The 16,729-nt window shown below is 44.1% G+C and overlaps 1 protein-coding gene across 3 annotated transcripts in view; it reads right to left on the bottom strand.

The window, feature by feature from the left end:
* Positions 1 to 13,717, bottom strand: part of LOC113592241 (transcription factor COE3) — a 95,826-nt gene extending 82,109 nt beyond the window's left edge. For all 3 annotated transcript variants that reach the window (XM_035525766.1, XM_035525773.1, XM_035525756.1), the window contains exons 1-2: positions 12,198 to 13,717; positions 1 to 107 (exon numbers count right to left, since the gene is read on the bottom strand). The exon at positions 1 to 107 is cut by the window's left edge and continues 50 nt beyond it. In XM_035525766.1, coding sequence (XP_035381659.1) covers positions 1 to 107; positions 12,198 to 12,331 — 241 coding nt within the window. In that variant the 5' untranslated portion in view covers positions 12,332 to 13,717. The remainder of the gene's footprint in view (positions 108 to 12,197) is intronic.
* Positions 13,718 to 16,729: the final 3,012 nt, after the last annotated feature.

Genomic DNA, 16,729 nt, shown 5'->3' on the forward strand with positions numbered 1-16,729 from the left:
GCTGGCCCTGTCGGTCGTACAGAGCCAGCACGAAGTGGAAGAAGTTGGACTTGCGCAGGTTGGACGGAGGCTGCTTCTCGTAGTGTGCTCGAGCCAAACCCACCCCGCTGGGCGAGAGGAGAGGAGAGGAGAGGAGAGGAGAGAAGAGGAGAGGAGAGGAGAGGAGAGGAGGGGAGAGGAGAGGAGAGGAGGGGAGAGGAGAGGAGGGGAGAGGAGAGGAGAGGGCAGGAGAGGAGAGGAGGGGAGAGGAGAGGAGGGAAGAGGAGAGGGGAGGAGAGGAGGGGAGAGGAGAGGATAGGAGGGGAGGGGAGGAGAGGGGAGGAGAAGGGAGGAGAGGGGAGGAGAGGAGAGGAATAAAAAATTCAGGAACTGTGACATTTCACCTAAATAAGATACGTTGTATGATTTGTTTGGGTGTCTTTTGCTCTGTTCCTCTCTTTTCTGTTACACCCACCAATCTCTGTTTGCCTCCTACTCTACGTTTATTGTTTTGCTGCTGTGTTCTCATTGTTGTGGTTATTGTTGCACACATGTCTATGTCCTTCAAGGACCCAACATCCAGTTTTGACTTTGATCAGTCCACGCTGAGAGCCAGATTTTAACACCAGAGGAAGCAAAACAACAGGCCAGTAATGAGAGATATTTTGGAGCATAAAGGTTTTTTTTACTGAGTATGTGTGTGTGTGCGTGCACACGCACGTGCACATGTGTGTTTTTGTGAGCGTGCACCACAATCTCATTTGTGCCCATCCTCTCTGCCACCTGAACAATCGGAATTTGGTGCAGGTGGGTGGGGGTGTGGGCTGAGGTGGAGGCGGCAGGCAAGATTGGGCCGGGTGGAGGTTTGTGGCAGGAGAGCCCAGAAGGCCCCGTCTGTTCCTGCCGCTGCTGGGTATGCCGTGCTTTGGCAGCCCCTCTACGGTGCTTCGCGTTCTCCCAGCCTGCCAATCAAACAGGCTCCTCTCCCCGGCCAGCCTCCCCTGGGTCCCGGCCAATAGAAAGCCTCCAGCCGGCTTCGCTGCGTACGCATCAGCATCGATTAGAGCGGCGTGGCGTGGAGAGGAGGAGCCGCACCGCGAATAGAGGGGCCGACCTCGGCCTCACACCTACTCCGGCCGCTCGCCTGTCAATCACTCGGCCGGTAGCGTTCCCTAGTCTCCGGGATTTGACTGATTATCTGCAGCTATCTGACAGAGTAGACACACGTGGGCCAGGCGTGCGAGAGAAGCATACAAAGAGGCATTGGGAGTGAGAGGTGGAAAGAGGTAGCGAGCGAGGGAAAGAAAGAAAGAATGAGGCTAAGACAGAAGAAAGTAAAATGCGAAACAGTTTGTACTATTTATCAGAGTTTAATGTATTTTTCTTTCCTAACGCAGCCTGCCAAAAATTCAAGCTTAAATACCGGAAATGTCAGTTACGCTTACGGCTTAATGCATTCACTAAATATTTCCTAAATTTAAAAATAAATACATCGAGTCCGTGAAAGCATTTGAATTTATTTCAGTGCACTCCAACTAAATGTATCACTGCCAAATAGAAGTGACATTTGGCACCCTAAGTTAGTAATCCACACTGTTTTCACCTTCAATCACTAAAGCAAACAATGATAAGAGCTCACGGTCTCTGCAGTCTCCGTTAAATCTGCTATACCATATTTACTGTCCGCTCCAACGAGGCAGTCCCACATTTACTCGACTCTCTGAAATACGCCCATGCATAAATGTTTATTCATTGCTTACGGCAGCCCTACAGCTGCAGTGCTGAACTCCGACCCGACACACGGCTGTTAGGCCCGATTCCACGCGCGGTTCGGTGAGAACGAATTCCCCACGTGGAGTAGATGGCGTGTCATTTTCAGCAGCATCTCCTGAGGATCTCGAGCAGTGGAGATTTGAATGCAAGTCCGCCCGTCTTGTGATCTCTCAGATCGCTACAATTTCATTTCACATTAATGCGTTTATCAGATTCAAAAGGGCAGTACCGGAATTTCAGACACGATGCGAAAAAATATCACCGTCCAAATAAAATAAAACACCAGAACAACTCCTGTGTAATTTGACGATGCATTAACTGTATTGTGTTCTTAAAATTCTGATGTTGTAGCTATTAATAATGATGCGGATATTTATCAATTACATCTTATTGTTTGTCGTAAACCTTTTCCTTGAACCACCCACCTGAACTCCATACGCGACAAGAGAATGAAAAATAACCCTATGGCGTCACTCCCAAACACGCGCATAGTTCATCAGAGGTCTACACACGCGCGCACAATACCTGCTCAGGTATGAGCCCTGCCCTACTGTCTCTGACCATTCATGAGAGATGCCCTGTGAGCTAGGCCACTCTCGCTTTATGTGCACGAACATTGTCGACAAGGAAAGCTCGTTAGCGTTATTATTTTAATTATGTGAATTACCGCCACATGAACTTCACTGTCTGAGAATGGGGGGGGGGGGGGGGGGGGTCACGCACATGCTCACTCACTTCATCCTGAAATAACTACTGTGGTTGTGCAACACATACATTTACACACACATACATACACAGAGCATAATACAAATCAGCAGTCAGTAGACATGGCTACAAATGCATTACAAACACACACACACACACACACACACACACACACACACACACACAGGCACACACACTTACAACTTGCTCTCAGACTCTAATACAGCCAGAGAGGACAAGAGCATACCTAAAACGCAATTTCACACACACAACCCTCATGCTCCTCTGCACCCCCCACCCCTCATTACCGGTCCCTTGTGTGAATCAACCAAAACCTCTCACAAAGTCGATTCCACCATATCCTCGCGTCTGGGCAAAGGCAGATGTATTTCTCTAGGAATTCCCAGAAGAAAGCAAGCTAGCATTTCTCAGCAGGGCGCGGAGGGGTGGGGGTATGGGCGGAGGGATGGGGGTACGGGAGGAAGGGTGGGGCACGGGGCTGTAGCCGGGTCTCTGTCGGCTGGAGCAGGGCCGAACATGGTGCAGCGAATGCTAATTATGATAACTAAGAGAAGGGAGCGACCCGCGGCAATGAGGCCCTCGCCGCCGGAGGGCCCCAGCACTTTGGGGACGGCAGCACTCCAGAGTCGGCAGCTAAGGAACCCGCGGCGAAGGAAGACCTGCCAACACATTGGACACTCTGTGAACTCTGCCAAGAGTCCTGGCTGTCACTGAAGGGGTGTGTGTGTTGGGGGGTGATAAAGAGAGAGATTGCATACCTACATTCACTGATTTTACTAGCAACTAAATAACTGAATGTTGCTGTCATTATCTGACAAAATATTTAAGATTTGGGATTAATATTATAATTCATTAAGCTTCTTTGATGGCTTCAGTACTTTTTTCTAGTTTTTCTAGTTTAACTCATTTTGTTTTAGACTGTGGTTTTGGTGGACTCAACTGGGGTGTGTATATTATTTGTCTGAGACCAAAGGGATGCAGAATTGTGTGTGTGTGTGTGTGTGTGTGTGTGTGTGTGTGCGCGTGTCAGAAAGACCTGGGAGGGCTAGGAGTTGGCGGTCAACACCTCAATGACATTAATCAGGTCTCTCTTTCTCACTGTGGGTCTCTTTACCGTTCCTCCTCTCTCTAATGACCCCTACTCCAGCTGTCTGTTTATACAAGTGTGATGCAGAAAAAAATGATCTCTAGCCTGGCATAGGGCCACAATGCTAATTCAAAAAATAATTGAAAATCTCTCTCTCCATCTTTCTCTCTCTCTCTCTCTCTCTCTCTGTCTGTTCATTTTCACAGGCTGTTTCTCTTTCATACCTTGTCTCCAAACTTGTCTCACCAGTTTCCTGAAATGTCCAAAAGGAGGAGAGCAGAATGAACAGGAGTCAGAGAGTTTGCCCTTGTGGAGAAGCCATTTTAACTGCACAGGCAGCAGGAGGGCACGCTGCTCTTTGTACTCTTGTTTATACAAAGATAATCATCAAAATCGTAGCTGTTTTCTCTCCGTATCTGATATCTCCGCTCGGGTGTATTTAAAGTCTGTATACATTCTCTGTGGGAGAGAGCGAGAGCACAAGAGAGTGAGTGTAGCAAATTATTTATTTTATAAAGAGAGATAAAATTACTTTGGTACATATGTACCCCAGTGGTACGAGGCATTTCAGCAGTGATTGGGGGGGGGGGGGGTCATGAGCATGGGGCGGCATGTGCTCGGACCCGTCTCCCCCCAGACGTTCGGATGGTTTGGACCTCATTCGCTGGGCACTGGTCAGGCATGCTGGGACGTCACAGGGCTGCGAGGAAGAGGAGGGAGGAAGGAAGAATGGAGAGGAGCGAGGACTGGAACATGGAAGCTTAGGCCCACGGTGACCAGGTACGTCACCGCCTGCCATCATGGTGTCCCGACGCGGCCCACACCACGGCAACACGAGGGGACACTCACGCAGCCTCTCTCCACTGCTCTCTGCACTCACACACTATAAAAACCTCATTAGGGGGCTTTTTTTTTCAAAGCGAGCACCTGAGCAGCATTTATTTTATTTACTTATGCTGACTGGAACATCATAAACGTAAAGCAGTAAATGCAAGCTTGCAGCGTCCACTGTGTTGCAGCTGTTTTCATAAAACCGTGCGTGTGAGCTCAGCTGTCTGGGTCTTCCAGCATACATGCACTGCAGTCAAATGCATCTTCAGCAGTGTCCGATTTCAACATCTGACTGACAAACAGCGTACAGTAAGCGGTCTAATTCAACAGGGTAAGTCCCCTAAAGAATAATAAAAACAAACCCCAAATCTCACAGAGGCGAACCAGAACCTCAGCGCTACACACAGCAATGGGAATGGTGAGAGGCTTTTGATATTTCTCTGCCTTGTTCTATGAGACAAATCTGAGCAGTCAGAGAAAGGTTGTTAGTGTAGCACTGCCTGCCTTCGTCTCCGCCATGCTCCATCGTGCTCCGCCATCGAGCGTAGAGACAGGACAAGAACAGCCCGTGCCAACTTTACCCCTCACACACACCCACCCCCCCTGAGTCCCACAAAAGCCCAAACGGCCCTTCCTGCCACACCTCGGAGCGATGAACTGGCACCTATATCATGCAGATGCCTATACCATTGCTGAGGCCTGTTCACTGTGTTAAACAAGTATGCATACGCATAAACACACACACATACACACACACACACACACACACACACACACATACACAAATGAACTCACGCGTGCTTTGAATGTGCCCCCCCCCACGTACACCCACACACATCACACACACACACACACACACACACACACACACACAGACACTAGCCGTGCCAACCGCATACCAGCCACACACACGCATGCATGTTACACATACACACACAAATGCACAGACACTAGCACATGTGCACATGCCACGCAAACGCGCACAAACCGTACATGCAGCCATACACACACACACACAGGTGTGAGAGAGAGGCCTATAGCAACCCTGTGCTTTCTAAGGTGCCTTGTTTTAATGCTGGGTTGAGAAGCAAGCATCCAGCACTGCTTACCCGGCTCCCCATTCTGTACACACACACGCCGCATTTCAACTTTATATCATTTTAATAGCAGTTTAACAGTTAATATTTGAATAACCCCAGTATTATTTCAACACCTTTCCAAAGAATATATTCCTGTGACCATATACACACTCTTACGCATGCAAACACACACACACACACACACACACACACACAGACTCACCTTCAAACACAAACACTCGCATTTTGCAGTCACAAAAGGACAGTTGGTATAGAAAATAAAGTAAAAATAAATAGTGTCATTTTGCCCCCGATTATGCCGGAATGTTTACAACCGGCTACTAGCAAAAGGCGGTTTTAGTTTTCAGACGTTCCACGGATGCTGTAACCTCTAAACCTCCGTGGTGTTTCTGACAGGACGCACAGCATCCAGCAGCGTTTCTTAAACTATACAAAAGCGCTGTCCTCTTCGAGGCTGTGGTGTTATTATCATGCTCTTACAGGGGATCTGAATTGCCTTCGTGTGGTCAGGGGGTGGGGGGTATTAGTCGCTCTCTCTGCTCTCTGATTACAGCACTCAACACCAGAGCTTTTCGGTCAACAGACGCACGCGGTACACACGCTGTTTCACAGACGCCGCGCGCGCGCGCGCTGCGATACCCCTCGCACGTGCGGCTAATCCAATTCCGCGCTGTCAGTTCATCATTAGCTCTCTCCACAGTCTGCAGGCTGCACAGACGCGACACGCCGGGGACAAACGCACGGGCGGGAACGGGAGCTCACGCAATCGTTCACATTTTGTTTACTTGTATTGTTTTGTTTTGTTTTGTTTTGTTTTGTTTTGTTTGCGTTGGGGGTCGGCATATTCTATCGACGCAGTTATTCTTACAGTTTAACCTGTACCGTTAAATCTGCTAAATTCTCACAGATCAAATAAGAGAATTTCAGATCTATAATGAAGCAAAAGCTTAATCATTATTTTCCATAGTATACATATTTATACGTGGTCTGTATAAAACTTTACAAGTATATACTTCATTAGGCCTAACATAAATTCGCAGTTAGGGACCACAAACATCGCATGACACACAACGCACGCCGTCAGTCCAACAGCTGATGGCGTCGTCAGGCTTTGCAGAACCGTAACACACCGGTTCTTTCCCGAGGAAGCGCGGAACGCCCGCAGCTCATGTCTAATTTGTTTGCAATTGCGGCGAGACGAGCTACGGTGCTCCGTCGTTTCCTAGAGCCGGTCTGTGGTAAATTACTGGCGAACCGTTTCACACACTAAAGACACACTAACTGAAAACGTGACGACGAATGAACTTTTTTTGTTGTTTTTGTTTTTACTCACAATGGAATTTAACAATATCATGCCTAGTTTTCGCGCTGAGTGCGCGCGTCAAATTTTGGGTGTTAATTCTTCAGAAACTCCCCATTCCTAACACCGTCGGATCTAAAGCCCTGTAGGAGGCCTCTGTAAAAAATAAAATTCAAATCAAAGTAAAATAATGTATTATTTGGCTTCTTTACCCACAAACGAAACAGAACGTGTTTCAGGGTTTGAAAATGAGCTGGCTGGATCAATCGGATGTCTATCTGCTTGTTGTGAACTCCTTTTTTCTTATACTTATCATGGAAGCCAGTTTGAGTAGTGAATGGTTGGAGCCTGAAAATGTGGCGAGGTTATTGTTTTTGTAAGGGGTTGTGCCATAGTGTGTGTGTGTGTGTGTGTGTGTGTGTGTGTGTGTGTGTGTTTCAGCTTGGTGTTGCTGCACCTGCCATACCACCACACACATCCCTTTACCCCTACTCCAAACACACACTCATTTTCAAATATCATTAGTGGCCTACAGCTGAAGCCATTAGCTGGTCACCTGTATGTTTCTAATGGGGTCATTATGGAGGTGGCCTGGTGGTCCACTGCTAATCGCCTGCACGTTTCTGGGCAGCTGGAGAGAAACACTTGTTCCACTGTCGTCGCATTCCACCACACCGACGGCCTGTTTTGCAGGTGCTGGCGACAACACAAGCCAGGCATATAGTGTGTGTGTGTGTGCGCGCGCGCATTTTGTGTGTGTGTGTGTGTGTGCGTGTTTAACATCCTCTGATAGATTGTTGACAACGTAAATATTTTTCGCCGTGTTAAGCGTCAAGGCACAGTTCGCCTTGCTGTGTGCTGCTAGCTCAGTTGTACCATCTCTGTGTCTCTCCCCGTTCCCTTTCTGGCTGTGTCGCATGTGGTATAGTCAATCTAGCTGTGTGACTGTTAAAAACCCGAATGCCTTATTTTAAAGATATATTTTCAACTAGTTTTCCAGTTCAGAGACGGTCAATGGAAAATAGGCAGATAGTAGATGCTCACTAGGGTTTGAACCAGACCCTGAGCTATGCAAGCTCTTTTTCTCTCTTTCTATCACTCCCCCTTGCCTCTCTGTCTATCCCTCTCTCTCTCTCTGTCTCTTTCTTGCTCCAAAGCCCCAGGGTCTGGACTTCATTAGGTCCGAAACCTCCCCATGGACAGAACAGAGGCGACATAATTCACTTTGCCAGGTTTTACAGTGTCGGGTAGGGAATGGAAGAGGGGGTCAAGTGAAATCTGTTCTCCAGCTGTGCAGCCCTCACACTCACCCCATGGCCTGAGAGGGAAAGCAGGAGATAGGGAAACAGAGTTTTGGGGATAGGTGATCCACTAGAAACACCCACCACCAAGCTTCCCAGGCAACAGGCAATCTGTTCAGATCACTCTGTCTGTCTCCACCTTCCACTCTATCAACATTAATCCAGTTTGCATCAGATTCCAGCTAGCACACTGAACACACACACACACACACACACACACTAAACTCCACACTCTGAACGGACTTTGCAGAAATACACGTGATACCAAAAGGCCAAGCAGGTTAGGTGAGTACTCCCAGCACAACGTCTCACAGCGGTTTCTGCTGGAACCATCCCTCACCACACACACACACACACACACACACACACACACACACACACACACACACACACAGTGGCCGGTGAACAGAGGGGGACAGATGCAGCACTGCACATCAGTGGCAGGAGGCTGCACATGTCTCGACTGCCTCAACTCACACTTCCATACAGCCAGCTCATCAGCACCTCAGGAAGAGTGTGAAAACACACCTGTACCACACACACACACACATACACACACACACATGTTCACACACACACACACACACACACACACGTGTTCACAGACACACGCACACACACACACACACACACACACACACACACACGTACACACACACACACACACACACACACACATCAGTCTTGATATAAGTCTCCTTGTTCAAGGCAGCACATCCTTCATTTTATTAATTCACTGATTTTAAATAAAAATAACTTTGTAGTAAGACTGCCAGTGGCCATAGAGCCATGTCCCTCCCGCTGACATACATTTATGAAGTAGTAACCTGATAACACTCCTATTGTGTTGTATGGCAAAAATAATCGCTTTATAATCTATCGGAAATTATGTTGGCGGTCTATTTGCATAATTTGTGCCTACTGGAAATTGGAAAGTATCCTGCAATGCAAAATACTAATTTAGTTCTTGGATTTTTTTGCTGATATGTCCATGAGAGTTAAAAGTATCTAAGATTATGTATTGCACAAGTACAAAAATATGTATATTTAAAATACAAATATTGTATTTTTAAATAAATACAATATTAGAAAAAAAATAAAATTATATATATATATATATATATATATATATATATATATATATATATATATATATATATATATATATATATATATATATATATATATATATAGTTAGATTCATTCAATATTTGAGATTGTTATGAGCCTGCTAGTCGTTCTGTAAGGATAAAACATTTTGATCAAAATATTGTAAACTAGTTTATATGTGTTTGCGTCTGTATAGTCTTCACAAAAGGCTGGGGAAAATCGGGCTTTATTTGTTGGACTACCGTGTGTAGATTGTTGTGTCTAAAGATTGGTCAAAGGGACACAGTCAGGTGTGAAAGGAAACTCTCCTGTCTCCCAACTAAAGCGGTTCTTGTCGTCAAATAGATCGGATCACTGGGAAAAGCCACTCTCCATCAAGTCACAGAAATAGCACCAATCAATGGTTATCCAACTGCTCTAACCGCGCGAGGATGGGAAAGTGCGCTGCGCGCGGATCCTCCGCGGACCTGCGGTGCGCGTGGACTTGCCAGTTAGCAGGCTGCCTCGTGCACCTGAAATCAAACTGTAATTCATATAATGGCAATGAAACCAAAGCAGATGTTCCAGCAGCTGATTTATTATTGGCGCAGACTGAGCCAATGTTTCTGTTCCGTTACATGAATAATTTAGACTGGAGGTTTTATCCCACGCAGCCTGTGCTAATGAGTCAAATTCCATTTTTTTCCGACGGTACCAAAGCAAAACAGAGGCAGGTTAATCACTTAACGTTAGATTTCCAGGCACGCTCCCCGCCTGCTTGTTATCAGTGTTAAGGTATAAAGGCTGTGACTGAAAATGACTTTTCCCTGTCATGTTCCAAAGCGGCTGAACGCAGACGTGACAATCTTCCGTGTGATGAATTCGATAAGCCAAACTAATGGAGAAGTTTACGAGGCTGTGTAGATAATTTAATAGCCCGGGGAATCATCCTGCAACAACTTTAAAGGAACTGTACAAATCTCCGGCCTTAGAAATCCCCCATTTTTGTGGGCCATAACGTTCTATATAATTTTAATTAAACAAATATATACTTTGTGTGATTTTCTGTGTGCTTAATTTACCCATTGGCTATATTTTCCTATGTTACAAAAATGTTCATATGGCATTGCACTGAAGTATTTAAATCGCCTCACTCATTAAAAGAACGCATCTTAATTCACCATCGCGAATATCCAGGACATGTTTTTGCTGTCTGATTGGCCTTTACTACATTTCATATATTCTTATACATGTACTATGTTCACATAAACTTGCTCTGTTTTATTACACAATTAGAATTATATTTTCGAAGTTTCACGAGTGCGTTTGGAGCTACCTGATGCGCCCTGACATATTAAATTATACACTTGACTTGTTTCTTTAAAGCCTACAAACATTTGTCTACAAAATTATAGCCAGTCCAAAAAATACAAAGAATTTATTTAAGGTTACACCTTAAAGTCTTATCTCGGAACTTAATTGCGGCCACTGCTTGCATATGGGATTTTTTTAAAAATTGCTACTTTTATCTCGCGTGTACGTACACGTTTTAGGGGTTACCAGTAGGTTAAGTTCGAGCCATGTCTCACAAAAGCTGCATTTAATTAGCAAAAATTACAATTTTAAGCAAAAAAACAAAAAATAAAGAGTAGCGTTCGCTTCTTTGTCTCACTTTCTGTTTTGAAAATTCCCTCTGTTCTGTAGAATGTCAGCGCAGACCCCAATTTTGTAACTATTATAAGGGTATAAAAGTATTATTATTTTGGTGCATTGAAGACCATATGATTCCACTTCCAGGGCTGTTTGCGGTGTGGATTTATTCGCGCATCTAAGCAAAACATATAATTTGCATGTCAACCTGTGTCACAGCCTCACTCAACAAACGAGATGCGATGCAGCCTCGCGAATAAAGCGCCGTTTGCCTGTCGGCATCTTTGGGGCATCATCGGTCTACAACATGTAGGTTATGTTGGTTACGCGTTTCCGCCAAGTGACAAACAACCTGCAAATGCCTCCGTACACGCGCGAGGACATGGAACTGGGAAAGCGTGGTGACAGTAGCAAAACCTAGCAGAACTCTAACTTTTAGGTGCGGACACTTTCGATTTGTTTGTATTGTACAACAGCGACAAAAAGAAAACAGCGCCTTTTTCTTTCTATACTGTTATATTGCGCTCTCTCCTTGTCTAGGTTGTTTTAAACTTAGTTTCTTCGCATCAATATTTTTTGTTCCTTTCACAAGTAGCCTATGTTTCTCACAAGAAAAAAACCTTCTGTTTGAGCCCTTAATATAAGAAATCAAACGCCGAATACTACAATTGTTCCCTTAAGTTAAATAGTTGAGCAAATGCAAAGCAAAGTGTCAGTTGGTGCGCGTGATTGGCTCTTTTCTATTCGACAATGCGCGGGAAGGCTGTATAAATATCAGCGTTTCGGTTATTTGCAAATCAGAGTCAATATTTTTACTGTAAATTCAAGCCAAATGTTCGGATCGCAAGGGGGCATTCCTCTCGTGAAACAGTATCTGAAAGCTGACCAGCCAGCCGCCACCCTCAGTTTCAACACAGATCAGGTAAAAACTATTGCCTGCTCCAGGAATGGATATGTACTGTAGAAGCGTGGTCATCTTTTAAACTTTTGAGTTATGCACGAACGTGTGGGCCAAAACAACTTTGACAGGCTGCGCAAAGCGGCTGCAAATATTCTGAGTGTTCCGAAGCACGATATCCATGGCCATAGTTCATTTGTTGCAATACGCAACAGTGTCGAGACCAAACTACGTGGTTACAGATGGACTGTGCTTTGTGCAGCGATTGTGCGCGAGCATATATTCTCCCCGTTCTGCCACAATGTTTGACCTCTAAACGCGTATAAGTGCGGGGACGAGGGGAATCACTTCCGTTAACGCGTAGCCACGCACACCACGGTCATTGCGTTAAACGGGTAGCGCAGTGTGTTTCACGCTGAGCACCAGACCCGAAAATAACCAAAACTTGGAGCTTGGTGTTTACCTTTGCGCTGCTGTGTTGGCATCTAGTATCCCCGCGCTCTGCATCCACGAGCGGACCGGCGTCATGCCGCTCGTGAGGGGCTCTTCTTTCATGGTCAACGCTCCCCGTGGGAGACCGTCCTGGATGGAAAACATGAAAATAGCCTTGTGGGGATGTCTCTCAGCACCAGATCGCGTGGAATAATCCTCCTGCACTCTCGGAACAAGGCCACCCGGATTAACAAAAACCAACTGAAAGGGGGGAAAAAAACCTTCCCCGAAGTGCAACAAGGGAAAGCGATAGCGGTCCTTATCCAAAGACGTGCGCCGTATCCCTCGGGGTGTTCTTCTTTATTTTAGATTCCAAACCAAGTTCGGTTCACTCAAGATTAACCGGTCTCTAGTTAAAAGAGGGTGGAGAGAAGACAAGCGCTAGAGCTGTAAAGCATCTCAAAGGAAAACGATCAGCCGGGATCAAGAAAACCTTCTCTTCGTGGGGAGAAGGAGGATAGATACCGAACTTGCTCAGAAGGCGAACATACGCGCACGGGACTGTGGAATGAAAAGTGGGATAAAACGGACGACTGCTTCAAAAAGGAGTAAAATGAAATGATTACCAAACAAGAGGGAGGGATGGACCAGGGAAGGCTGGCTCTCCCTGGGGAAAAGGGGGATTGGGTAGCAAGAAATCTCATTCCCTCCCTCCCCGTCTCTTTATGCCTCCTCCGTCCCAGCGGAGCGCACCTTCTCTCGGGTTCGGAGCCTCTCGTACTCTCTGGGGGGACCAGCATGGACTTGACGAGGGCGGGGATTTATCCTAAAAAGGGAAGATCATGTAAATATAGATCCTTGTTCTCAGCTCCGATTGGCTACAGTCATCCGTTGCGTCATTTTCAAAATTCGCCGCAAAACTTGTTCGGTGTAGAGCAGCCTACAAAGACATTAGCGGTCGGTCTCACATACACTTCTGCTAAAGTCACAATTGAACATTATTTTACAGGCACACGACCATGTATTATGTACCTTATACAGTTTTTCCACCATTTCACATCAGTAAGCAATGCAGTAAGCAACCCAGTTCACTTCAGTAAGCAACTAACAATGACAAAAAAAAAACCAGCCCGCATTATATAAATCTGATATAGCCTACTGTAATTTATAATCGATTATGGCGGGGCAAAGACCTAACGGCATGTGCTGTGGGTAAGCACGCTGGTCCACGCGGTTAAAGGGCCTTGATATGAGTGTGTACTGTCGGTGCAGCCAGCTGCATATGACACGATGATCATTCCAAGTGTTCTTTTGAAATACAGGCTGCAACTGCGACGTTACTCTATGAGCTAGTATCCGTGCAAGAACGCATTGCGCAGATCGGCACTGAATACAAAGGTATTAACATTATCACCATTTATAAGTCAAAACTATAGCATGCAATTTTGAGCTGCGTTGAACGACAACGCATATTGCTGATTAAACAAGCTCAGCAACAACAGCAGCAGCATACTTTTACTACCCTAATAATAATACTACTACCAATAATAATAATAATAATAATCTTTGAATCTTTTTTTTTTACTGTAAAAGAAGGCTTGCATTTGAAAAGTTAATGTGGTGGCCTTTTATTATCTAGCTATAAGATATATATATATATATATATATATATATATATATATATATATATATATATATATATATATATATATATATATATATATATATATAGTCCCATTAGCATGTAGGTTTGAGATGAACTGCACCTATAATACACGGATGGTGCTAATAAACAACATTTTACAGAAAAGGGTGAGTTACTTTTGCTGTCTAAAGACTCTAATACTCTGGCGTTAATCAGAATTCCTCTGTAGCAACACGAATTAAATATTTATCAAAGATAGCCCTGCAGAGTGCACAGTCTGAAAATGCTCCCAAGGGCTTTTTAGAAAAGCGTCTTAAAATCGATTAGGCCAAGCAACCCCTTTTTCGAAATGATGTTACTTAGTACATTTGAAAAAGAAAATCTTTGGATAGCGGATAAAAGAGTGACAAGTGTTTCTGTGTTAAAGTGGCACGGTCTGCATCATTTCCAGACCTCGTCTCGAAGCAGTCCTGAGTTTCTTCCGGATATTAAATAAGTCCTTACAAAACTGCTGCGTCGGTTTACAAAACATGACATTAATATTATTGTTGTTGTCGTTGATGTTGTTGTTGTTATTAAACTCATCCTGTTAATCCTGATTTTATTTTATTTTTCTGGATTAAAAAAATTGGATTTTGCGTTAGCGGACTTCTATTTATTATTAAAATGTTTAGGCATTTTTAAAGGGATTTTTAGGGACGTTTTGACCTATAGTTGAACTCAAGAGGAGAGAAAACCCACACTCCATTCAAAAAAACGTTGCTCCGCTTGGCGGGAGAAACTGCAAATGTTCGCGAGATGCATCCTCAAAGTGACACAAACCCTGTCAGCATGTCCCTTGCGAGATGTGAGAAGCGCAACATAGATTATCACATTTACTGCCATCGGCCACGGTCCTAATTTTATATGGAGATTAAGGTCATTAACGTTTGGTCCAAGTCCTATATTTCATTTTGCACAGCATAACTATAACATTTTCCTCGTAATTGAAAAAAATGCGAGAATGCTAATCACCGTTGTGAGTTACTTTCATTTAATATGACGCAGTTGGCGCTTTAGACACCGCTGTTTTAAAAGTATGATGAGCAGTTGGCTAGCTGCACTAACTAGGCCAACACTTTCTGTAAAAATAACCGTGGTTCTACCCAAGTCATCCCGGCATGACTGTGCTGCATCCAGGACATCGTGACGTTAGTTTGGACGGGTTGTCGTCATGTCTTAGGTTGTCTCTCGTGAGCTCATGAGTAAAATATATAGCCTATATAATTCTTTCATTAGTTATTCCCTGATAAATGATAACATCAATTTATCAAATGGTAGAACCTTTTCAGCTTCAAACTCAAAAAGGGCAAAAGCAAGTGTTTTGATGGATCAGACAGCTGTCCGAGGTATTTAACCGTCTGTTGGCGAATCAACACGTAAAACGAAGAACTGAAAGTGAACCAACACATTTTTCCCTGACTGAAATGTCTACGTCGTTTGTGGACATAGAGGCCAGGTCCACTGGTCGAACCTAAAGTTACGGCCCGATAGTCGAAATGGAATAGTTTCTCAGAAACCAACAACTAATTTCTGTCGCACATTGGATGAATAAGGAGTTTATTTTAATTCCAGTGCAGTTAGTCTTGATTCCCCGCGACATTTAAATTATGTTGCCAATTTTTAACCCGTTGCGCAGACTAAAATCGTATCACCCCAGCATACTGTAGGCTAAATGCGTTTTAACCCAGTGCGTCATGATGCCTTTGCAGTGCAAGGTGATTGCTTCCACCTTGTGGCCGCTTACGAGGAGATTGCAGTTGAATGGGTCTAAACATTGTGGTAAATAATAAGTAGCCCATGTCAACAGTAATTTCGGTTATAACATAGGAATTCATCGAGTACGTAATGAGTCCTATCTTAAATTATATATAATGTATAATGTATTGCAGTTATGTTGGTATATAGATCGCGATTACTGGATTTGAAAATGGGCGTACCTCAAGCAATGGTTACACTGGCAACAAAATTAACTTTTATTGTTTCACAATCTAAAATAGGTGGACCTTATGGTACTTTTTAAATGACGGGATAATTACATTTTGTATCAAGTAGGCATGTATATTTTATACATTGAAAATGTAAAACTTATTTCTAAAATGTACATTGTATGCTTTTTGCCTCTAAATGACTTAAGGAACGTCCCTCTTCAGCGTCCAGCAGTAGTCTGCCAACATAGAGACCATCCGCTTTCCGTGATACCGCTTTTCCATTCTATACACGATGACATGTGAGTATACTGGAACAGAAAAACTATGGGTGATAGAGAAATTCTGCAAGCATGTCAACATAAAAACATATATAATAAACAGGATTATAAAAATGCATTAATCAAAATCATTATGTTATTTTGCCATTTTTTGAAGCTTGATACTGAGATTCAAAAAATATTGGGGGGGGGGGATCATTGGGGGCTAATGCAGTAATAAGATTACAATTCATTTCCTACCTGTTACACATAGTTTTATATGGACAAAGGTGGGACATCAAGTTTATTTAATAACAACTAGGCTATAGAAAAAGAACCATAAAGTGGTGTTAAATACCAGGTCAGACAAGCCAGCCTAACACAACATAATAGACACAAGAAAAGTTTTGTCTTTTTTCCAAGCTATAACTTTTAAATATTCATAGAAGCTTCCAGAAGGCTTAAAGAATTAGACATTTAGAAATTGTTATCATTGTCATATTTACTCGATTTGCTTTAGTTCGCCATGAAATAATTCTTAGAATTTTTCATGTTCAAACAGTGGTGTAAGTTTCATTTCAGCTTTGGGGGGCACCGCTCACAGCACCCAACCTAACACATTATATGAGTGTCCTCCCAAAACTACGTGTTCAAATGCTTGATTCTTGCAGCTCACAACAAGTTTGCTTAA

The sequence above is a fragment of the Electrophorus electricus genome, chromosome 1 (assembly GCF_013358815.1).
Source record: "Electrophorus electricus isolate fEleEle1 chromosome 1, fEleEle1.pri, whole genome shotgun sequence".
Lineage (NCBI taxonomy): Eukaryota > Metazoa > Chordata > Actinopteri > Gymnotiformes > Gymnotidae > Electrophorus > Electrophorus electricus.